The sequence below is a fragment of the Triturus cristatus genome, chromosome 3_1, assembly GCF_964204655.1.
Source record: "Triturus cristatus chromosome 3_1, aTriCri1.1, whole genome shotgun sequence".
Taxonomy (NCBI): Eukaryota; Metazoa; Chordata; class Amphibia; order Caudata; family Salamandridae; genus Triturus; species Triturus cristatus.
Window position 1 is genome coordinate 156,098,487 of NC_140583.1, and position 25,659 is coordinate 156,124,145.

Consider the following 25,659-nt stretch of genomic DNA (forward strand, 5'->3'; position numbering starts at 1 on the left):
TACTTACCTGGACTCTGTCCCTGTGAGCGCTCTAATAGTACATGCAATCAGGAACCACATCTTGTGTCTTGACACCTGCATGAGGGCATCCCCTAGCTTAATGAGGGGGGCATCAAAAATCAACTCTGTGTTCCATTTGGGGTCATAGTATGCCATTGTGGTGTCGTTCAAGAGCACTTCTTTTATATGTCAGAAGGCCTCCTCCGCCCAGTTAGTCCATTCCCATTTGACATTTATCTATGTGAGGGCCTTTAGGGGTTCCAACAAGGTTGCCAAGTTTGGGGTGAATCGGCTGCAATATGTGGCTGGCCCAAGAAAGCTCCATACTTCTCTTGCAGTTCTGGGCATTGGTGTAGTGTGGATGGCTGCTGCCTTCCTCAGTTCAATTTGCATTCCTTCTTTGTAGAAGATATATTGAAAGAATTTGATTGATTGTTCAAAGAAGAAGCACTTCTCCTTGTGTAAAGTCAGATTGTGCTCTGTCAAGCGGGCTAGGGTGGTGTGGAGACACTTGTGATGCTCCTCCAGTATGTTGAATATATGAGCATGCTAGTGTTAAGTATGCCCGAGAGGCTGTACAGCACCTCCCTGGTGGTGATCTGGAACACCTCAGCCCCGGACCAGATGCCAAAATTGAGGCATTCATACCTTCTGAGGCTGAGAATGGTGGAGAATGTGGTGATATACCAGCATGTGGGGTCATGTTTGACCTGGAGATACCCAGCATTGAGGTCTAGCTTGGAGAACCATTGTGTCACGTCGAGATCTGAGATGATGTTGTCCTTTCTCGGAGTTAAATGTCTCTCATGGTCTATCGCCTTGTTCACGAGGCAGATGACAATACAGAGGTGCACTAGCTCTGTCTTGGCTTGGGAGATACAACCAGCTGTTCCAGATTCCTCAGCATTTTTTCCACTTCAGTGTGAAGGTGAAAGAGGACACTTTGGTGGTGCAGCACCTCAAGTCGATGTAGAGCCTCACTTGTGTGTTTAGTAGATGATCAAGTTCTAGGAAGAGGCTAAGAAATTCCTTCATGATCATGCTTGCTTGATCAGTGGGTATGTGCCCCGCGAAAAAGACAATTCCCAGGTTCAACGAAGTGCGGCATCCCTGGAGCGTACCGGTCCATATCTCGGTGAAGTGGAAGCAGGTCTGTAGTTTTTGGTCACCTTGCTCGATGACCAGTGTTGACCAGCTCGAAGACCCCACTAACCGCTTTGGACACGTTCTGCTTTATACAAAGATCTTAGGTTTGGGGTCTCCCAACTGAGGACGCTTCTTGTACTGGCTATAGTCCATGATATTAACAGATGCCCCCTGTGTCAATCAGGGCAGGCACCGCCACATTTCCATCCATGATGGTGCACATGGGGCCGGCTTCTTGTAATCGTTTTCCAGGTGGGAGGTGAAGATGTCGTCACCTTCACTTTTGGGGTCCCCCGAGATAGAGTGGGACCCACTGCTGCTCCTATGGGATGTGTTGTTGTCCAGCGTGAGGTACTTCAATGTGGCCGGCCTCTTGCACTGGAATTGGGGCTTTTTGTTTGTCCATGCCATTGTTTCCACACTTGAACAGGGTAGCTGTCGGTGTGGCCACCGTCGGGGGTCTGCCGGCCCCTTTATATACTGCACTGATCCTCTCCATCTTGACACTCAGGGATCCTAGTTCTAATGTGCCCAGGTCATGGGGCATCTGATTGAAGGCCAGTTTCATCTCCTCCGCCTGACTGATGGAGAGATTGCATGAGCAGGCCAGAACTAGGATGATGTCCAGTGATATGCCAGTTTGTCATAGAATGAGTTTCCTCAGGATGTTAAATGGTAGCGGCAGTTTCAGTCGATAACCCTTCAAGTATTGCCCGGCGGTAATCGCCTCTCATACCATTCGATAATTTACCAATGAAAGAGGCAGGCGCCGGAGACTGGAAGGCAGGAAACAAAGTTTTATTCCGTCGGAGCAGAACACATCAGATCAGACAGCAAGGTATCGTCACGAGGTGCTATAACTGCATCTCTGAGGCCTGGCCTCTTATACACAGGTTTATGACTTTATTGCAGGTTTATTGTACATGGCACATTCTTGAGATTACTTTGATGTATAAAAGAACGTCTTCGGAATCCCCACTTCGAACTCGTTCCCACACATATCTACAGTGGAAGTCCCCACCCCATCTACAGTAGGAGATGGCTATCACGCAGCTAGACATTCCGCCAATTCCCGGGGGTGTGTGCAACCGGCCGGGTCTCAGGGGGTAGGGGCTTTGATCCACTGTAATCCCTTTGATGTGGGGTGTTTCCCTTACAGTAGGGGCAATAAACTGCATCCGCAGGGCTAGGTGATGGCCTGGGATCGGTTCGGACAATGGGGCGCAGAGGAAGGGGGTTATCAAAGAGAGGCACGACCATGTATGGGATGTCGGTCAGGCGTGGGATGTGGTTCCATGGCAGGGTCGCGCAGAATGAGGGGGTTTATGGCCCATGTATGAGAGAGCGGGGTGGCCGGCGCGCAGGGGATGCTCGCAGCGCCAGGGGAAAGCGCTGGCGATCGAGAATGAGCGGGGAGAGAGTGGGGTGCCTAAAATGGCGGCCGTGCGTTTCGCTTTGTGTGGCGCTGGGGAGAGGCAAGATGGCGCAGATAATGTTCAGTTACAAGCTAAATTTCCACAAGGATGGTGTGCCTGGAGCCTTGGATGAGCTGGGTGTGCACTTCATTGGGTTGAACATCATTGACACATGCTGGTGAGGTGTTTTCAGTCTGGGTTGAGCTGCAGGTCAAAGTATGCATCAAGGGCCCGTACAGCTGTGTCATAATCGTCCTCGGCCACCGTGAGTGGCAGGGTTTCAAAGGGTTTGTAGATTTTCTGTCCCCCATAGAGTAGGAGATGGTACCTCTTCACTGTGTCATCTGTTTCACACCTGGCACGGAAATAGTTGTTAAACCTTCCCACACATATGTGCTTCTGGGTGCGGCTGTGGCCAGGTCCGCCAGGGTGCTTTACAGCAGTAAAATATGCACCAACGTGAGGGGACTGTGACCATGTGGTGCTGGGGGACCGGTAGCTCCTGCATGCTGTTTATCCACCCTGGCATGGAACCATGTGCTGGTTGTAGTCAGGTGGTACACTCACGTCTTCCCTAGTAGCAGAAGATGCTGTAAAGTTGGTGCTCAAGGCAGCTGCTAGCAGGTGGGATGCTTGTGAGAGGATCACACAGGATAGTCTCTGTTGAGGCCTGGGTAGGCGGCTAACTCCTCTGGATGCAGGTGCAGTGAGACTTAGTGGCTAGCAGGTGGAGTGTGGGCCTGGAAGGATGAGGTCCAGGATCAGGCTTGCCAGGGACTCAAACATTTGAAGGTGGCACCTGAAGTTAGTGAGGGAGTGCAGGTATGACAATGGGTCTGCACCAGATGAACCGGCACACTCGGGCAACAGAAGGACCAGCGGGTACAGATGGAGGACGTTGTGCTCCGCGAGGAGCATCCCAGTTGGCTGGTTGGACCTGCGGAGGCGGGTGGGAGTCAAAGGCACTCAGATGGAAGATGGGCAGGCTTCAGGTGACTATGAGCCAGCAGGGTGACACAAATAGCCATCCTTGTTGCCAGTGTAATGATCCAGGTCCTTGGGTCAAGTGGGCCATGGACTGGAGAACACCATCTCACACCAGGCACTCATGATCACTGTCTGGGTGTGGCCTCAAGCAGTCCACTACATGTTCATTTCTCCCTTTCAGCTGCGCACTGCGTCGAGGTGTGTGCTTAACCCTTTCGTCAGTAGGGGCCAAGTGGCACTCTACAGTGCATATACCCACTTGGTAGCTTTGAATACTTCACCAGAAGCAAAGACTATGTCAGCTCACCATTTTGTTATGGCCAGAAGCAACATGTGTCATTTTCAGACTTTTCCTTACTCTGCATGAACTGGTTATTTGCATATTGAGCCAAATAAACACACTGCCCCCCCCCCCTCTAGATCTTCGGCAGGAAATAGGTGGCTGTCAAGGGACTAGGTGACAAGTAATGGATTGAAAGGTCAGTCCTTTTGCTGACCTTTATTCCCTCAACATCCTCTGACTTACCTCTAAAGGGCTGAGGCAGAGGAGGTGGTAACTATAGGTTGGAAACACTGCTCTTGGGGAGCAGTATGTGCTTTTTGCTCTTGATGAAAGCTGGTAACCCATGCAACACAGCTGGCTAGGTCGCTAGGTCAGTACAGGGGTCGCAGAGGTTAAGCTGCTACTTCTGGTGACCCCTAATTGGTGTCCATGGCCATTATACAGTCTGAAATGTATGCAGGCTTTTCATTGAGGAATGGTACCATTTTGCTAAGCAGCTGCAGTTGAAAGAGAAAAAGGATGAATAGACTGCTACCATCAAGGACCTCATCTATGCCCAGATTTGCAAAGACTTTGTGTTGGGTTTGCATCACTTTTTTGATGCACACAAGACGCAAACCTTTTTGGTAATTAGAAAGCAACACAAATGTTGATTCTGCAGCACACATACAAAGAGAAAAAAACCACAAAGGACATTTTTTGATGCAGAAGGTGCTCGTTTCCTGCACAAAAACTATCTTGATCATTAACGCAAGCACCCCTTGGTTATGACCAGAACTGCGCCATTTCTTTCCAAATATTCCACAGTTCTACTCTCTCCCTTTCACCCAACACAGTGCAGCTACTTTGCTTGCTGAACTGTGTTGAGTTCAATGTTTGTGAAACTGGCTCCTAGTGATTTTAACACATTGACTTGAGCAGGAATATCATGGATTGCAACATACACCTACCGCTACAAATGTACTCATTTCTGTCTTAGACTAACCTTCCTTTATTAGAGTTATGTTTAGTGAAACTATGGGGCATATTAACAAGGAACAGGGAAAATTAACGCTAAGGGCGCCTAGCGTTAATTTTTTTAACGCCCCGCTATCGCTGGATATTATTGCCTGGTTATCGCGTTATTAACAACGCTAACCGCCTAGGTGATAAAAAAATCCAGCGATAGCGGCATTTTGGGAGGTTATCGCTGGTAATGCAGCGATAAAACTACAAGGATAGGGATATCCTTGTTGATAGCCCATGGTGGACTTAGCCATGTAATCCACCTTCCATTGGATTACATGGCTAAGTCTGAAAATTAGCAGACGTAAAAAAGCAGCGTTAACCTTGGTAAGCGCTGCTTTTATTGTCTCTAACAGGGTTAGCGTGAAGCTTGCTAATAGGAGAAATGTCACTTAGTGACATTTCTCCTATTATTTTGCTCTGGAACGCCCACTTTGCATCTCATTAGAGATGCAAAGGGAAGCGTAGTGAAAAAGGGTGCTAACATGCGATTTTGCATGTTAGCACCCTGTTGTTGATAGGGTGATATTTTTATCTCCGCTTCTTTGGCTTTTAAAGCCAAAAAAGCAGAGATAAAGCACTTGTTAATATGCCCCTGTATTTTTTAGATGGCCCCCATGCTCCATGAAAGTATAAAGCAGAGCTATGTCCAGCCTAATATCAATCGGAATATATTCAGCACAGGTTACGGCTAAAGCGAAATATCCAAATAATTGAAATAGATGGGCAAGTGTCTGCATGCATACATTAAATCCATGGGGTTTATGGGTGTACCTTGTGGCACTTCCATTAAAAATCTTGTGTGGTAGAGGTAAATGAAGAGGAGATGAAGTTTAGGAGAGACCATCTAGAAAAAAAGAAGACAATTTGAGGCCAACCCCAAGGTATACTGTAGTCAATCAAAGGAACAGCATTAATACATGTGTTACATGGAAAGGAAAGGTCAATATTTTAAGTATCTGCATGTATGGCCATGGAATATTTCATTGAACATGTTTTTGCAATTTGGATTCTGGTCATTTAGTGTTTTAGGATAACAGCATGCTCGAATCACTTTTCAAAACATGTATCTATCTGTTTGAAGTTATATTGACACCAACGTTCTTAGGGTCATCAGAGCATATATTTTTTCTTTGTAATTTTGTTATTCTAAAATAGCAATGTTTTTTATTCATATGACAGTTTATTCATTTAGAATTGTGATGAACTTATTGATGAATAGCCCGTATTATTTATGGGAAAGCACACAAAATTCAAAAGCAGTTTTATTGTGCCATAAACATCATTTTATTAGATTCAAATTGGTGTAATATTTCTAACCTAAGCTATTTATTGCTTTCATTGTAGGATTCAATGTCAATCACTTGGATATTGCACCAAGATATGCCAGCATTCTAATGGGAATTTCTAATGGAGTTGGGACATTATCTGGGATGGTGTGCCCGATAATTGTTGGAGCTATGACAAAGCACAAGGTATGTGTTGGGGGTTACACTATCTATAAATACTGAATTATAAGTTTTTCTTCCCTCACTCTTGAAATAGCCCAGAAATCTGTCACCTCATTGAAACCACCACGCTAGTCATGTGACCAATGTTGTGTTGCGTCGCGCTACAGCTTATTGTAGGAAGCCTTCTTGCTGAAAACAAGGATCAAGCATTTCCTCCACATATAGCTATCTCTTGGTGGAATTCACTAAGGACCTGACGGCTGGACATGCTGCCCAACCTAGAAACTGTTTAACTCATTCCCTTAATTTCTAGAACCTCCATTAAAGCCACCTTATATTGTATTACTTTTTTAACAGTTTGGTTGTCTCGCACTTCACAGCACTAATGGTTCTGGTGAGGCAGTGCTTGTAATAGCTAAATTATTTTAAAGTCAATTGGAGATGTGTTATCTGTTATGTGGTGGGTCACAGAGCTCATGATGTAAGCCCAACTGCTCGTCTTGGTGAGGACCAGCTGTACTCTTTGGTGTCCTGTCTTTTATGATGGGGGTTTAGTACCAGAGGTATCTTGACAGGGAGGGAAAGCCTCATTTAAGTTTCTATTTTATTGAAAACTCTCAGATTTCTGAGATCCTTGTACAAAGAGTTGCAAAGTTGTGAACTAAGCACTTAAATTGACCTTCCCCTATGAGATTTGCAGTTAAATCTAAACAGAGGAATCAAAGCACAGTCTTGATCTGTAATAAGTCGAACCTCCTTGGACTCCTCTTGCTCTGATGCTTACCTGAATATCTGCCTTTCATAGCTTAGTATGCAGCTCATCTCTTTCTGTTAGTGAGATCCTGGTATAAAAAATTATTTTTTCTTATTTAGTGGATGGTTTGGGTTGTGGACTGAGACATTTGTGCATTGGTAAGAATATGAAATTACTACCACAACAGCTTTTAGACACTGAATTTGAATTGAAAAACGAACTGTTCTCTGAAATTGAACTGACTAGGCTTCTATTGACTAAGTTACTTGGTGGTTAGAATGAATGAAGGGAGCCTGACCTGCCAGCCCTTGCTGAAACAATAACAGGACTTTGCCCAATGAAATTCGAAGTGGAAGCCAGCAAGGGAAGCTAGATGAAAGTGTTCTACTTGGGCAGAGCGCAAATGCGCAGAAGTAAAAGCAGGTATAGCAAGAGACATTTGTGCATTGGTAAGAATATGAAATAATTACTATGACAGCAAATTTGAATTGAAAAACAAGCTGTTTACTAAAATTGAAATTACTGTAATTTTCACCATGCACACTCTAATGGACAAATACGGCTGCGGTCTTTATAACATGTAGTCAGTTTCAAAATCCAGAGCTCACCCATGATCAAGGCTCAGGAGAGTAGAAACACATTGGGTTAGTGAGTAACATACAACATATCTCTGAGGTGAATAAAGCACTTCAAAGCTGTGTAACTGGGATTTGGCGTACTTCTTTTCTGCTGCAGAGAGAGGTATATGTGGTTATGTATACATGGGTGGCTTTGTTCCAGTGATGCCGAGCTGCCCTGCTAGGGTCTGGAGCCCCTATTGCTGAAGTTATTTTGTGGTTGTAATATAAATATATATATAATATACAGAAATATATATATATATCTTTTTTAGGCAGTATAGAGCACTCTCAACACCAGCGACACTCTAAATTTGCTCACCTCAAATGTCTGCTTTTCTAACAGAGTCTTTAAGTTCTGATTGACCATTAAACATATTTGATTTACTTCTACTGCCTCCTCTTTCACTGAAGTGGGAAGCTGTTTTTGTGTGTGTATATGTGTGTGTGTGGGTGTGTGTGTGTGCATGCGTGTGTGCGTGTGTGTGTGTTACACAGTGGCAGTTGCCAATAGTAAGGTCAGAATTTCCATTGGAAGAGCGCATTTGTATTGCTAATAACTTTGGAGCCATTTGACCAATTTTCACGAAACTTTCCCCCAAAAATTAATTTATCCCAGCTCCTTCCTGGAAAGTTTTGGGAGGATCTATCGAGTGAGGCTGAAAAAAGGGCAAGGTCCCAAAACATATTTCCCATATGCAAATTCTTTACTCAAATAGGGTGCTAAAGATAAGATAAATATTCAATAGAAATTGTTTATTTGCTCAGTTATTGTAACTCTGATATCAATACATGTCACCAGCACTTTTTTTTAGGGGTTATTATTCTCGCAATTATGGGTGTGTGTAGTAGGGTGTGTGGAGGGACTGGCTTCTCCTTTCAGACCTCTCTCTCAGATGACAGGTGTGCATTGTAGGGTGTGGGGACGGACTGCCCTCTCCTTTCAAACCTCTCTTTCAGATGACAGGTGTGCATAGCAGGGTGTGTGAAGGGCCTGGCCTCGCTGCTGAGACCTCCCTCTGTAATGATAACTGTGCATAGTAGGGTGTGAGGAGGGACTGCCCTCTCCTTTCAGATCTCGATCTCAGATGATGGATGAGCATAGTAGGGTGTTTGGATGACCTTAACTCTACTCACAGCTCTTCTCAAAGCAATGAGAATAAATCGTAGAGTCTCATAAACACTATCGTCAGTAACAAGTGTGCATACCAGAGTGTATTCAAACATTTCCTACTCCTCCCTACTTTTCATGTTCTTGTAAGAGTCTCACGAGATTGTAACATTTAGAAAAAAAACAGATTTAACCTTTTAATCATCACAGTACTTATCTCAACACACTTCCTCTCAAAAACAAGGACCATACTATGTGTTTCTACTAGTAGAGTGTATCCTGAACTCTTTTACTACTTTTTACTATTCACGATCCCAAGGGAGCCAAAAACAACATACATGTATTATTTTCACAGTAGACACTTAGCATCCCTTAGACAACTCCTCTCTACATCTAGAGGAACAGAATGCCTTTCGGCTGCCCCCTATATAGACTTTTGCTACTTAATTTCCAAAACATCTCTAATTTTTCAAAGTAATGGCGGCCATTTCATTTCTAAATTTCCAACAGGCAACCAATCAGAGTGTTCACTCTTGCAAGACTCGCAAGGAGTGAGCGTGAAGGCCCATGGGAAAAATTGGCTCTCGACCAATCACAGGCCTTCATTTATAAATATTTGCTCTCACAGGACACCTGCGAGACTCTCATGAGCCCAACTGCCAGAATACACAATTATTTTTGACCCTTAATATCTCAAAAAAGACTTAACAGATCTACACCAAATCACAAAATGCACAATCTGAGGGCCAAGATCTAGCTTCCTGCCGAATTTGATGTAATTCCATTTAGCAGTTTTTGCTATAACATGGTTTAAAGAAGTCTATGGAAAATATAAGGATATTTTACATTTCGGACACCCCTTTTTTCTAGGCCCCATTGTGATGTGTCTAGTAGGGAGCTTGGGAAGGCTACAAATATCAAATTAGTATCAGAGAGTGTGAATAAATGAGGCTTTAGAGTTCACTGATAGATTAAATGCTTGGATGCTCCCTCGATACAGTCTGGTAGACAATCCTTTTTTTTTTTTAGATGTTTCATGCTCTGATTTTGAGGTTTCCAGTGTTGATAATGAAAATGTCACAGGGAGATTTTGCAATTGTTCTTAACCCCTTCGGTGCCCGCCCCTTTCCCCGCCCTGTGCCGGCCGTTACATTAGCGGGCGGGGTTTGTGACGAGCTGGACTTGTCATGGGCACAGCGCCACCGCGGCCCATGACGAGTCCAGCTCGTCACGGGCACCGAAGAGGTTAAAACTCTCTTTGAATTTATAAGCTAAAAAAATACAAAGTGTGTTGGGGTGATGACGAACTACTTGTACGCTCAAGAAGATCAAACACAGTCAAAGCAATCATTAAATAAAAAATTGTGCTGTTAAAGTGTGTGTATCCAAGAAGTTACTAATGTGTTGTAAGATATATAATGATGTATTAACACTTTTAGTTTGGAAAATTCATTTTTTAAAACATAATATTAGAAACTCGTGTAGCCAACATTTTTTGGGGTCATCACCCTGTCTGTGAGGTGTATATAGCTTACTTTGTGATGGAAAATGATAACTATAAGTCTGTTTCCAAGTTAGATATTCATGTTATCAATATCTAAAAAACATGGGTCATAGGTATTAGCTGTGCATGAAAACTATATAATATGGCTATCTTAATATTAACAGTAAAATATGCTGTTCATGTGCAACGTAACACATGGTTTCATGAATTTTCTAGAAAAGTTGAGTGTCAATTGCATGAGACATTTAGACACTACACCTTATGAAAGAGACAATGAAACATGGCAGTTACACAAATAATCCTGTATCCATCATATTCTGGACTTTGTTGCCATTGACAATATGCTATGTCAAGAACATAGTATTATGATGCTTCATTGTGGAAATTAATTTAGATAATCTCAACTGCTATTCATTTCAAGGTTAGGGTGTATGGCTGGTGAACAATTTCTATCTTTCACTAAGTTATACATTCTCATTAGATCTTTGTAGTGCACAAATATTCTGGTTAAACCAGAGCCATCTACAATCTGTTTTCATGCTCTATTGTGATTGTTTTCTTTTTCAGACTCGCGAAGAGTGGCAGTACGTCTTCCTGATTGCTGCACTAGTTCATTATGGAGGTGTTATATTCTATGGAATATTTGCCTCAGGTGATAAGCAGCCCTGGGCTGATCCAGAACAAACAAGTGATGAAAAGTGTGGCTTCATACATGAGGATGAACTTGCTGAAGAGACAGGGGACATTTCTCAAAGTTATATAAATTATGGTACAACAAAGTCTTATGGTGCTACTACAAACCAAGCCAATGGGGGATGGCCTAGTGGATGGGACAAACGAGAAGAATTTGTACAAGAAGAAGCACAAGAACCGTACCAATATAAGGAAGGAGAGGACTATTCTTAACAAAGCTAAATAGTATATATATATATCTATATTTTGTAGTGTTTGTGATTAAACCCATTGTGACTGTTTGCACAAAAATGTGGAGTAAACATTAAACACATTAAGAACCAGAGTATACTATCAAAAATGGAATCAGAAAATGTGAACATTGAGTGCAATCTGTACAATTTGTAAACATTCCCATCTCCAATCAAGTATATTCTTTGAAACATTAGCTATTTCAAAGCATCCTGATTTAACTTGTAGTACGGAATGGCTGCCTACATTTATACAAGCAGCTAAAATAATGAAAGCACAATGAACAAAATGTCATTATGCTGCCAGTGGTAGCCAAATGAAACTACTTAACAATTGATATTGCACTTATTCGTTTGTTACACTGTTTCGGAAACTATGGACAGCTGGTTGTGGTCAATGTATGCATTTATTTTAGAAGGGATTTAAACAGTAGATTTAGCATCAAGTCAGCACTTCATTCAGGGAGTAATGCTTCCTCCTCATTTATGGAAGAATATTATTATAACCACAATGCAAATTTTGATGAATATATTGGGGTAAAGGTAAATATATGTAATGCAGTACAAAAAAGATGTTTCTTTTAAATTGTATTTGACTCCAAGTGTTCTTTTCCTTTCATCAAGTCGTCTGTAGTCATTACGGCAAGATATATACACTTAAATAGTATATGTGGCAAAAACATACAATTGGTTTTGGTTACATTTTTATAAAAGCAAACCCTGATGCAACACATATTTGAAATATGTACTTAGCTTCTGATTGACATCAGCTGATCAAGAACAAATATCCATATGTGGATTTGCCAATACAGCAATGCTCCAACAGTATATAAAATGCATCTCAGCCATATATCACTTTTTATTATGCATTTGTTGTGCATTCCAGTATGAAAGACATTGTAAGTAGTTTCAAATGTTAACTTATCTTTTGTTTGATAACATTTTAAATAACAGATTTTTATTGACAGTACAATTGAAACGTAAGCGACTGTAGAGCCATATACCTTTATTTTATTGTCCCACTTTGTAAAGCTGTTTATGCACTAAAGGTGCATCAAATCATCACTTCAGTGCTCAAATAGCACCATATACAATTGCAAATTCAGCTTGAATTTGAACTCAGATATGTATTTGCTCTTTTAAAATACCACCTCTATAGTGCATTTTTGTGTCTTGGCAAATCCCAGAGGTGTGGGTTTTCAAGTTCCAGCAAAAACTTGCAAAATCTTATTTTTAACTAAAACACAAATGTTTGTGGAAATTCATTGACTCAACTGCATATAGTTTATAACATTGAAAATGATATTGATATTTACTTCTGTTTCTAGCTGGTAAAGCGGATGGGAATCGGTGGGTATGTAGACAAAAGAGTTTCTCCGCAAAAAAAGTGTTTGCCTCCTGGAAAAAACAAATGTATGGGAATTTATTTGTTCTTTCTTTGTGGATAGAGCTAGTAGTAGTACATTATATGATCAAGAAGAATTACATTATCAGAAATGTAACCCCAAATATTAGGTTCAAATAATATTCATATCTTCCTACAAATTATATTTTATTGATTTCCGTCTAGCGTTACCAAAATGGATTTTAGTAATATAAACATGCTCACTTAAATCTGTGTGATACTAGTGAAAATGTACCCTAAAGCTATTACCAGACGTTTTAAACATTTATACACATGTAGGTACGTTTGGTATATCCGACTTCTCGAACCTCCCAAAATAATGGAAGAAACAGCATGCAAATCAATAAAGAAAAATATGAGTCATGCTTCATTCTTTGCACTGTAATTTTAAATCCAAGGGTAAAATCCTCTCAGACTATTTTTACCACCTCAGGTTCCTGACCGAATATGTTGAACAGCTTGCTGGACAATTCCCTAGCAAATTAGTATATGATTAAATGATTTTGCAAAGTTTGCAAGTTGCCACAAATTTAGGTTTTTCAGTGTATTGTTTTCATAGAAACAACAGAATTTTTGAATTAGTGCAATACCAAAATCTCATAAAGTACGAATTGTTGTACCTTCCTTGTAGAATCCCTTGATAATGAAATATTTTGGATTTCTGTAAAATGGATAGAAAATTATAATAAATGTTCAGCGTAAATGGTCTCCATTGCAGAAGCCAAATGAGTTCCTGAAACCATCACAATAATTCAGTGGTCAAAATATGTTTATTGAGGAATCTTATTACTTCTATTTAGCATTCTCCATCAGGGGCTGAAATAACTCAATAAAAATTGCAACATTTGTGTATCAAGCAATAAGTTCATGCATTGTTACATTATTTTCATTTAGCTTGTTGTAGATGTTTACGAATGCTGGGACAAAAAAAGTTATCCATAGTGGACATATTTTCTTAATATGAACAATTCTCTGATAAAATGCATATCACAACGAAAATTGGATCATTATCAATGTATGTATGTGATTCCTTCTGGATTTCTACGCAGTTCTTTGTACTGTGCTAGGCGACAAAGGCCCTGCCAATGCAATACACAACCTGAGGACTGAAAATCAAATGTAATTCATAGATTACCTTAAGGAAAACCATTAAAATATTTGCTTTGTGCCTCAAAGTGATGTCAAATGTGATCATAGCTTTTGCTGTGTTTAATGAAAAGATGTGGACTGTGTCACTTTGTTTCTGCAAAAAGTGTTAATAAAATGCTATATTTATCCTTTTATAAAAACAAGGTTCTTTATTTGATCATTTATTTTAAATCTACCAAGAAGTCTTGTGTGCCCATCAGTGAAAGAGCAGTTTTGTTTCTAAAGGAACTTTCAGTATTTAGTTATTTACCTCAACAAATCAATAAAATGTACACACAGGTGTCTCCTCATGTCTTTTGTCTATTATAAACAAGAAATTCACCACATGCCATAGTACAATTTGTGTTTCATTGCTTCTCATTGAGTGGGAGCTGCTTGTCAGTAGTTTAGACTCCCTTCACCAATGCGTAATCACATTGAACAAATATAATGTTTTAACAGGGTTCTGGCAATGCAAAAGTTTAAAATGGACATTAAAATGAAATCGTTAGCTTAGATAGTTAGTAACTGCTGCAAATCAAATGTAATGATCTAATTTGTTACTACAAGGTGAATGCAAAGCAGAGTAAACATTGAGAGGAACTAGAGCCAGCAGGGAGTGTAAAACCAAAGGGCAATAATAGCTGCTTACTTTCAAATATTTTACTTTTTAATGGCATTTCTGTATCCTATACATCTGTACACATTTTACTCACTCTGTTTCTTTTAGTCACAAGGACGAAGACAGTAATTCTAGACCATATTCTATTTGTGTTTATACTTGTTAGAAATGGGGTCTCTAGTTGGCAGAGAAGTATGCACTCTGTCGCTAGGAGCATGGTGAGCATCACTGGTGATTGGGCGCAAAGAGCCACAGGCGTAGCGGACAGATGAGCTAGGGCCTCGGAGTCAGGATTAGCGAGGTTGCGGTACAAAGAGACGAACTGGCGTCCGCTCGAGCTGATCCTTCAGGCAAAAGTGACCGGGACAAGAGTGAATGGGTCTGTTCGTGGTTATGAAGAGCCCAAAGGTTTGATTTTAAAGTGTTGTAGTGCAGGCAACCCCCTTCTGGGGCCCAGAACTTGAGGGGGTAGCTCAGGAAAGGGGAGCACTCACAGATAGCAGAGTCCAGCAGCACCAGCAGAACACGAGGCAAGCCAGCAAGCCCTAGGAGAATCTTGGGTTCAAGGATGTAGAGAGCAGCACCAGTCCCTCTCATTCCCAGGCAAGGAGCAGCAGCCAGCAGACCAACAAAGCATAGCAAGTTGCAATGTGGCAGTCCCTCCTACAGCACAGCAATAACTGGTAGCAGGCCAACACAGCTGAGTAAGCAGCAAAGTATCAGTCCCTTCTGCATCACAGTAGCTCTTCTTCCTGGCAGAATGACCTTGCTTCCAGTTGAGTTCTGATTTTGTGGTGTCAGGGCTCCATTTCATATACCCATTTATGACTTTAAAGTGGGGGAGACCACAAACAGGCCTTTGAAGATCACAAGGTCCATGCCTGTCCTGCCCTGGCTCCAGACACACTACGGGGGGCCACAGCCCTTTGTGTGGAGACAGTCACAGCTCTATTCATGCGGCCTGTGTCAGCCCTCCCTCCCAATCTACCAAAGGAAGGTACATCAGCCTGGTGATGGGCCATCAGGATGCTAGAGTCATACCCCAGCTCTCTTTGTGTGACTGTCTAGAGGGAATGCACAAGGCCCAGCTGTCACCCTAACCAAGATGTGTATTCAGAGACAGGCAGAGCACAGAATGGTTAAAGTAAGAAAATAACAACTTTGTAAGAGTGGCATTTGCAGACCTGCAATTTAAAAACTGACTTTACTAAAGATGTGTTTCTAAATTGCGAGTTTGGAGACACTAAACTCCAAAAATTCTGTCTGCTCCCAAATGTAAATTACACTTAAAATATGTTTACGGCAATCCCAATGTTAACCTATGAGTGAGATAGGCCTTGCAGCAGTTAGAAATGAATTTAAGAGAGTTTCACTACCAGGACATGTAAAAATTAAAAGTGCATGTCCTACGTTTCAAATACACTGCACCCTGCCCATGGGGCTACATAGGGCCTACCTCAGAGTTGACTTGCATGGATAACAAGCACTGGCATAGCCAATAGGTCTCGCCTTTGGGACCTCATAAGTGTTTAGCCATGCAACAGTTGATGTTGTTGCACCAAGGATATTGTGCTACATAACTAAATACTTATAAGGTACCAAAAGCGAGACCTATTGGCTATGACAAGGCTTGTTGTTGTTGTGCCACAGTTATTATCATCTTCTGAGCTGCTCTGTCTACCCTGTTACAGCCCCGAACACATCAGTGTGTGTTCTTATTGACAGTAAGCTGTGTTAGTAGTTGCTTGCACTAACTTGTTTTGGGTCAGGTGACTGTGAGAGCTACATTGGTGCTTGTTAACAAAACATTTGAGAGCACCAAGCATTATTGAGTCAGAAGAGCCTGTTGTGTAGCTTTGTGTGAGAGGCTGCGGTTGGTATGATGGTGGCACTTTGCAGGTAGTGGGCAGCATGCACGACCGGGGCAGACAACAAAGTAATACAGGTTGTGGCTTCTGATGTGACTTGTATTAGAGTTCCTTATTGTTTATATGTATTACATTTTGATATTAATGTGTTCCCAATGTTCGCTGCTTAAGTTTGCTCACGAGAAAGTATCAGTGATAGTCCTTGAAATGTCAGTGATAATTACCTTGAAATTAAGAAGATGTCACATATAGCAATCCGATACTTTAGCAGCTATGAAAGCTAACTATAACACATAAGGGATGGCACAGAGCTAGGGAGCGAGCGAGTAGGAAGTGTTATGATGCCTTGCGCAGGACACGTTTTATATCTAATAGGTATTCCAGGACGGGCGCATATATTTTCGTGTTTTTGGTGGTTAACGCCGCTGTACGTGTAAACAGTAAACTTAGTATTACAGGATTGTAGAGCTGAACCATAATACAAGAGGGGTGGCAGAGAGCCAGGGAGCGAGCAAGAAATGTGATGATGGAGGTGCGCCGCACACGTGTATATATATATTTGAAAAAGGATCCAATGACGGTGCATTTTTTTTTGTGCTTTGAGTTTTGCTAACGCCGCTGCACTTGTGCGAGGAAGAAAGAGGGGCGTGTTAATGTGGCGCGTGCCGTACGCGTGCACATATCCTGTCCTGTGAGTTCTGCTAACAGAGTTATACACGTGCACAACTGCTGTTGTTTGTAGGTGTGCACTAATTTTGGGCAGGTGGCGAGAAGCTGAGCAGCATTGGAGTAGCAGTTTAAAAAACGGTAAGTCCTTGGTAAAGCATTATGAGTAAGTGTGTGACACGTGGCGTGCAGAGTTTTGGGGCTTGCGTTAATGCGCAGTGGAGTTTTTTGTTTTGGCAGTTGGATAAGCGGTGTTGCTGAGTTTTTATAGTGAAGTGGCGTTGGTTAGGGGGGCGGCTTTGAGTGTGCAAGTGAGGTTACAGTTTGTACTTGAACGTTGCTACTTTGAACATTGTCAGTAACTTTGGCAGTGGCTCGCACATTTAAGCTAAAAATGAGAAGGAACGATGAGTTTGTTTTATTAGTTTAACACTTGCGGCATGGGACAGCTTGATAATGGCTGTGCTAGGAACTGAGAGCAAGGGAGAAAGGTGACTGATTCCAGGTAGCATATTGTTATGAGAGGTAGCTAGGAGCATGGAGGGGGTGAGTGTTGAGGGGGCATGCGGGGTAAGGGGGACATCTAGTGATGTATTTGCAGGATGGCGAAGGATTTAATTGTTTGTTAGTGGTGAGTGTTATAGGTGAGGCGCAAAGCAGAAAGAGTCCGCCGGCACATTGGAGGGCCGTGTAGGGAGTTTGCTGAGTTACTGTTGTTGGGGAGCGAGGGGAGCACTTAGATGAGGAGGTTAATTGCAGCTGGCGAGTGCTTTGCTACTTTAATACAATATGGAGTTTTATAGCACGTGTGAGTTTAAACTGCGACGGGCTGTGGGAGTATGCAGCAAAAATGCTTGTTAGTATGGAGTGCTAAAACATAACATGTGAGAATGGTATATAAAAAGTATTGTGTGTGTGAAGGAAGATTGTATGGGTGAATGGCAGAGTACGGATAAGGAAGAGTGTGGGGTGGCAAAAGAGGTATAGAGCGGCAAGATGTTGATAGTAAAATTATGGCAGGCTAAAAAATGTGAGCATATCCGTAGAGGGAAAATGAAGAATTGTTTTATTCGTAGTAGTATTGTTTAACAGGAATAACGAACAATGCAGCATGGTAAAAACATTTAAAAACAATTAACCAATAACGGCAAGTAGCACAAATACAAAAGTTGCAGTAAAGTGCCAAATTGTTATATTAAAATGAAAGCTGTACTAGACAGAGACAGGCAGGGAGAGAACTAGGGAGTAGCAGTTGGGTAAGAGTAAGGTAGTCTGGTGTGCAAATGGTATAGCGTATTATTACAATAACAGGGTTTGATGGAAAAGGGAGGGTTAGGAGCGCGGAAGATGGCAAGCAAATAGGAGTGGCATGTAGCTAAAGCAGAAGGGGCTTAAGAAAGAGGGAGGCAGGGAGGGAGGAATCAGTAGGTGCGGTATGGTAAAGTGTTAGTTTGTGTTAATGTGGGCAAAAGTACATGAGTAACAAGCATTGGCCGCGCGGCTGTGAAAGTGATGCGGCCGTGCGGCCGTTAAAGTAAAAGTGATCGCGATCGTGGGCTGTAAGGGTGCCTGCGAGCGATGCACTTAATGAGCCATGATGAGGGAGGAAAGCCAGATGGCGCCTCTGCTCGTAACTGTGCGCGTAACCGAACGCTCTAGGCCACACAAAAAGCTATGGTCGGCTTTTTAAAGCTAGCTCATTAAATTTCTCGCCAGAGCAGCGCATGCGCTGGCTCAGGCAAGACTTAAAAAGGATGGTTAAGGTCCAGAAAGTAGGTTAACTTGCCAGATCAAAATGGAAGTTTAAACTGCACACAAGGCTCTGCAATTGCAGGCATGAGCCATGTTTAAAGGGATTCTAGGTGGGTGGCACAATCAGTGCTGCTGGCCTACTAGTAGCATTCAATTTATAGGCCCTGGGCACATATAGGGCACTTTACTAGGGACTTACACGTAAATTAAATATGCCAATCATGGATAAGCTACTGTTACCATGTTTTAAGAAGAGAGTATGTGCATTTTAGCACTTGTTTGCAGTGGTTAAGTATCCAGAATCCTAAAGCCAGCAAAAACAAAGTCAGCAAAACAGGAGGTCAGGTGGCAAAAAGTCAGAGGAAACCACACCAAGCGTTCCAGGTCTAACAATACTGAAGCAGCCATTTCTCATATAATATCAGATCAGTGAGACTTCTTTAAATTTTGCTTACTGGTTTCACAGCAGCATAAAATGAATAAAGACATTCAGGGGCAGATTTACAAGCCCCTTGCGTCACTTTTGCACTGTCGTTGCGTCACTTTTGTGACACAGCGTCAGCGTAAAAGTTTGCGGCCCATTTACAACGTGACGCATCTAGGGAGATGCGTCACTTTGTGAAGCTCTGCGCCACATTAAAGCTGCGTCAGGTTTAATGTATGCAGGGTAGGCGTTCCGTCGCAGGAATCCCTGTAAAAGTGACGCAGTGAAATCTACAAGATTTCACGGAGTCACTTTTACGTCCATGCTGCGTCAAAATCCTGCGCCTGCTTGAAGCAGGCGTAAGGAGTGGCGCAGCATGTTAGGCATAGGGCGCCCCTGAGCATTGCTGGAGTTGCGTCGTGCTTCCGACACGACTCCAGCAATGCGTGACTTTTCTGTCAACAGATGCGTCAGAATTTCTGACGCATCTGTCAATCCTTGCGCCATGGTGCGCCGTATTGTAAATACGGCGCATCCATGGTGGCGCAAGGATTTGGCATGTTGGCGCAGGGAAAGTGACGCATCTCTACAGATGCATCACTTTCTTGTAAATCTGCCCCTAAGTTGGTGCTTTGCCCAAAATTTCAATGTGTCTTTTTACTTGCACGCTGTTACTTTTAACATGTCTTCCTAAGATTACCGTCTGTCTGATATGTAGAAACATCGATTCAGGTGGATGTACTTGTCTCTGAAGATGCATACTGTTCTTGTCAATTTTATTTTTGGCAGTATGTTACCATTACAGATATTTAGTGATATTGGTTCTAGGAGCTTTGCTTGGATGAGATCATGTTTACTTTCACTAATGGGAAGTTTTAATGATTCATTCTACAGAGCAGTTACAAAGATTTAGATCTTGAGCAGAAAGCACTACCTTTAGCAAGAATTATCTCAGATTTAAGCATGCATTTTACTTTTTATAGGTAATACTATGTAGTGTAGTGCATTGTCTTGAGAATATAAACAAAATCCATATATGATAACTTGTTATATTGGCGTTTCCATTGTGGTAATAGTAATACTTTGCAGTAAAATGTTGTTTTTCAAGTATAGCAACTACATATAAACATTTGTGATTCAGAAGGTCTACCTTTAGTCATACGTGTAATTGAAGAATAGTTTAGTGCATTTGGAAACTTGGTGGATTTTCCAACATTCTATTTAGGGCTATAATGGCAAACCTAGAAGCTTCTGTGTATATACAAACACTCTGTATGGCAATTTCAACCCTGGAATAGGAAGGAATAACCAGGAAAATTGCAAAGGGATGTGTAGCAATGAATTCCTCCAAATGTATACAACGAGAAAAATCTATAATATGCAAATTCATATTTTTCTTTACTTGCTAATACCAGTTTCCACCTAAAAATTTAGTAAAATTACTCATAGAAGTCTCTAACTGTTGTAGATCTTAACGATGACTTGTGATGCTGTTTGTGAATCAATAAAAACTCAGAAATCTTTTCAAATATAGAAGGAGGCCTATTAAAGCACATTTCCTCTACTTTTAATTACTTTTACTTTTATGATTAACCAACTTAGAGGTATATTCACAAGAATGTGTGATAACTACTGCAAGAGTAGCCTAACGCAAATCTCAACATCGCAGCCCAACGTGGGAAAATTACACCGTGCCAACCAAGTATTCACAATGGGGCGGTAGCATGCGAAAGTCACCAGACAACGCGTCAAATGGCCGCGCAAATTCCAACGCCACGCCGCAAAAATGCAAATGCCACAGACCTGCAAATACCACGCGTCTGGCGGGACAATGCACCATAAAAAACACAGAAACAATACAACAGAAACAAACCAAAGCACGTAGCAACATGAATGTAACCTGACCCAGCGCAGAGGCCAACGCAAATCCCACAACCCCCACAGACCACCAGCAAGGAACAACGGAGTCGGGGAAGGTCAAGGAGAAGAGGGAAAGGAAGACGGTGTGCAGACAGCAGGAAAACAAGCCCAGCGTCACGGAGGTGACAGAACACTACCAGCAACTGACCCACAAGCAGACCACCTGGAATGCAGTCGGAGTGCTGAGGAGGCCAAATTCAGGAGGCCAAGAGGCGCCGGCATGACGTGACAACCGAAACCAGGCACAAACCCGCTGCCAACAGGAAGGCAGCAACGGCGACAGGAGATGGCAGTCCTGTGCTACAGGAGGAGCTGGAGGAAACCGAGGCCCCAGTCATCAGTGTGGAGATGGTGCAAGGAAAAGGGAGTACAGACACAGCTCGAGAGGACCTGACACAACATCAACAGGGAGAGTAACCAACAGAGACAGGGGTACGAGGGAGATGGGCACAATGGCACACATGCACAACGAGGCATAGCACACTGCACACCCACAATTACCAAGGATCATGTCCCTGATCCCCTTGGCACACTGCAGCACACACACATAGCAAGAACAGCACATCCACATTGACGCCAATGTGGTACAATGCGCATAGCCGACACTGCAGAACAGAGGACACAACTGGCTTCTCACATGCACAGAAACATGCCTACTACATCTGACAAAGCAGGAAACTGTGAAATGGAAATGTACGCGTACGACCTCACACCTGTCATGTAGTCCAAATGTACACTGTCCCACAGCAGAATTCAGCACCTCACAAACAGTCACAATGTACATTGTCATACAGTCTGCATGAAGACCAGAACAATGCGCAAACATATATATGTCAACACAATGTCAACATGCATCTCCCCTTCACATTGCATAGGGGCACACAACACCTCCAGCAGAGCACACAAGACAACACATCTGTGATGCCGGAGAGGCCCACCACACCTCCAACAACGACGCCCTACAACAGACCATAGACATCCCACGCAACCCACCACCTTGACCCGGGCAGCCAAGCTACTCGGAGGAGGACACAGAGCCTACAACAGACCACACAGCAGGAAGCACCCGCAAGCACATCTGGCTCACGACACTTCACCCACCCATACATGGCATCCCATTGCCATGTGTCAGCATGCCAAAAGGAGGTGGCCGAACAGGCATGGTTGGGGTCCGAACACATGGAAGGCGAACTAGATCACATACGTTTGTGTCCATTAAACTTCAGGGATCACCCACACCCCAAAAAGGAGACCCACACAGCCATAGAGACACATGCAGATGCACATTCACAGTACAGAACCACGCCCTGGGGCACGCAAATAGCAGTCACACACCCACGTCAGCTCTGCCTACGACGGCCCAGCCCACTCTCCTTACGAATTGAGTGAGTGACGACAAAACTACATGTCCAAGCTCCCAGCTCCCACCCGCTGCCTGCGGTGGCATGTCTGCATCCGCTGTACACAGCACAATGTAATGTCGTAGGGCCCAGGACCCTCATGCATACAACAAGACCACAGGGACACACGCAGATATCATGTTGGACTGGCTACAGGCACGTGCGCCCGTCCCCTTTATTGGCAGGGCCACATGTACAGTGATGCCTGTGCTGGATGCCTGTGGGTTGAGTGTAAGCCAGCGTGCACAGACACAGTGGACACCAGTGCAACGGAAACTGAAAACACCTGCATAACAGAGTCAACTGCTGAGCAACATGGACGGAGATGGAGAAAGTCCAGAGGACACACAACATGCAAACCGAAGTGTCCATGAGTTGCAGTGCACTGTGTTTGGGGCACTAGAGATGAGAGAGCTCATGTGAAGAAAATGTCTTGGATTGTGTCCCTTTGAGATATTCCTGATGCAGATGCAGTGTGGTATATTAGACCTGCATCAGCTTCCTCAACAATGTCCCAGGACTCCCACACTGCTTGAGATGACATTGCTGCGTAGCCTCTCCACAGCAAAAAACACAAACAGTAACGGACTATGGCTTGCTGGGCACTGAGTCAGTGGCACCTGGAGTAATGATCAGGGCATCAGTCTGATGATGGCATCCACGACAGGTGTTTTGCAACTCCGCAGGTTTGTCAGGACCACCATTTCGACTCTGGCAGATGGCGGCTGGAGGTTGTCCTGGAGGAGGTGGCGTGTTCCTCCTGCGATGATGCGATGTCCGGGCCGGTCAGGACTCGATTTCATGTCTGAGCCCTGGTGGACCGCAGATGAGGCCGGAGGCAGGGGACAGTGCAGAGGCCACAGACACAATGCATTGATGACACTAAGGCCATCGTCTCAGAGGCCATCCAATACCCCAGAAGAAGGGGTCCCGGACATGACCAGCACAGAGTTAGTGGCCCCGGATGCACAGCGGCCAACATAGGCACCCTGCCACAGGACGGTGACTTGTGGTGCAGTCAGTTCGGCCATGCGACCTGAGCGGGTCCTCATTGATGTCCTAGGTGTATGTTGCGGAGTGTTGTGGAGGACAGTGAAAGGTGTTCTCCAGTGCATGAGGCGAAAGGTCTGACGTTATCCGAGAGAAGCAAATGGTGGGGTGGAATGCCACGGCATCGTTTTCACCATGAAGTCAGTATGACCGCCATGATGTTGACGAAAACCCCAAGTCCATGGACTCGGTCGCCCCCAAAGTCCAACCGGAAAGTGCCCATGGGTCTCGGGGAATAGACATCTTGGCACCGGGGCTGAAAGGGGATGCAGTCTGCGATGAGGCCTGTACAAAGACATGAAGTCTTCCATAAATAAATCGAGGCTGAATTCGAAGGTGTGTGTGACCTATTAGACCGCAGTGTAGGCCAGGGGCAGCGGTCAGCAAGGGCCCACAGCCACCTGTCGCTGGCTCGCGATGCACAGAGTTAGTGGCAACAGGGCAGTTGTCGGTAGTGTTCGATCACCTCCGTAACAATGAGCCTATTACCTCCGGGCTGCAATGCGTCATCCTCTGACACCTCTCCTTGCATGCGAAGATATGTAATCTGCAGTTGAAAAATCAATGTTCAGTTCCAATTCTTCGACCTACTCGCGCACAGCGTAGGCCGAGGGCAAAAATCTGCGTAGGCCCACAGACACGTGTGGTTGTGATGCTATGTATGAGTTGGTGGCACCACGACGAAGGGAGTACACTGATGTAAACTCTGCAATGAACATATGTACTCTGCCATCATGTAATCAAGACTCAGTCCCAAATGTGTGACCTACTTGACCGTGGTGTAGGCCTGAGGCAGCAGTAGAGTACGTCAATGTGAAAGGACTGCAGCCGGCCTGTGTCATGGAGGCCGTGATGGTGTGAGAGGCTGCCAAGGACACGGCCCTCAGGCTTGGAGCTTGAGCAGGCACGTGGTGGGCCCTCCTTGACACACGCCGGTGTCAGAAGGTGAGCAGTGTGGCCTGGCTGCGTAGGGGTGGGCCTGACAGCTTCTGGGTCCAGCGGGCGGGTGTACGGCATGCACACAGGATCTCAGGCAACTCCGCTCATGAGGATGGCATCGGCCTCGTGGCGTGGTGAGTGGCGCCGCCCTGGCAGAGACGTTGGGCTTTCTGGAAGAGAACCACGCCCAGGGCTATGTGCTTTTTATCCACACCCCTATGCTGGGCCAACCCACTCCTTTCACGCTTACGGGGGGGACGTAACAGGCAACGTTTCCACGAGCTCCCCCACTGGCTGGGGTGACATGGTTGCGTCCACTGTCCACTACACTCCATACACCAGCGGTGTATGTCGCAATGGACATGGGTGTGTTCTGCATGCTGCAGTCTGTCCATCACATCTCTGCCACACTTGGCATTGTGTACTTTCCCATTCATGGGTCACTTGCCTCCTCCACACATGCCTGGTTACCACCTCTCCCCACATTCAGCTATTGTGTGGCTGAGGCGCCATGCCGTTGATGGCTCATGTTCATGGCTTACCCAGGTTACCGTTGTGAGTTGTTCTGATATGTCTGGTGGGTGGGCATATTGTTTTGCATGTTGGTTGTGATTTTGTGTCACGTGCATTGCCAGTGTTGTGAGTTGCATGGTTGTGGAGTTGAGGTGGGTGAGGTGTTCATTTTGTACTTGCCAAGGGACTCTGCATTTCCCTTGGTGCCATCCTGGTAACGCTGGGTGCTGATGGACTGTCGGAGGATGAAGGTATCATGCACACTGGCGGGGAATTTGTAGGCGACATCGGTGGAGGTTCCACGGTGTTCGGTTGTTGCCCGCACATTGATGTTAGATGTGTGCTTTCTGTTGCGGTGATTGTGTGCTGTGTCACCAGTGGGCACAGGTAGGACATGTGTGCTGTGGATTGCCCCCAACATGTGCGTGCATCCAGCTATTGTGTATGGTCCTTGCTTGGTCTCCAGCGGATCCCGCGCATTATGTCAGACGTATGGGGACTGGGGTACCAGGCTGATGGTGATGTCCAGGACAGGTGTGAGGGACTGGGATGTGGCAGGCTGTGTGACTCCTCTGACTCTGGAGGGTGTCGGTTGGGGGATACCAGGGGCCAACAGGTGCAGCACAGCAAGCAGCTTTGTGTGGGGTGGAATGTTGGTTGTCCGCTGTGTTGGTGCCGTCGGCCTTTTGGGCGTTGTTGGTCATGATGCATGCGATGGTTGTCCTTTTGAGCCTGTAGTGGGCAATGACATTATCAGGTGTTGGGTCTGTGAGGCT

General features: G+C 44.2%; 1 protein-coding gene across 1 annotated transcript in view; it reads left to right on the forward strand.

The window, feature by feature from the left end:
- Positions 1-13,987, forward strand: part of SLC17A6 (solute carrier family 17 member 6) — a 294,138-nt gene extending 280,151 nt beyond the window's left edge. The window contains exons 11-12 of the mRNA XM_085643618.1: positions 6,184-6,311; positions 10,841-13,987. Coding sequence (XP_085499744.1) covers positions 6,184-6,311; positions 10,841-11,179 — 467 coding nt within the window. The 3' untranslated portion in view covers positions 11,180-13,987. The remainder of the gene's footprint in view (positions 1-6,183; positions 6,312-10,840) is intronic.
- The last annotated feature ends 11,672 nt before the right edge of the window (positions 13,988-25,659 follow it).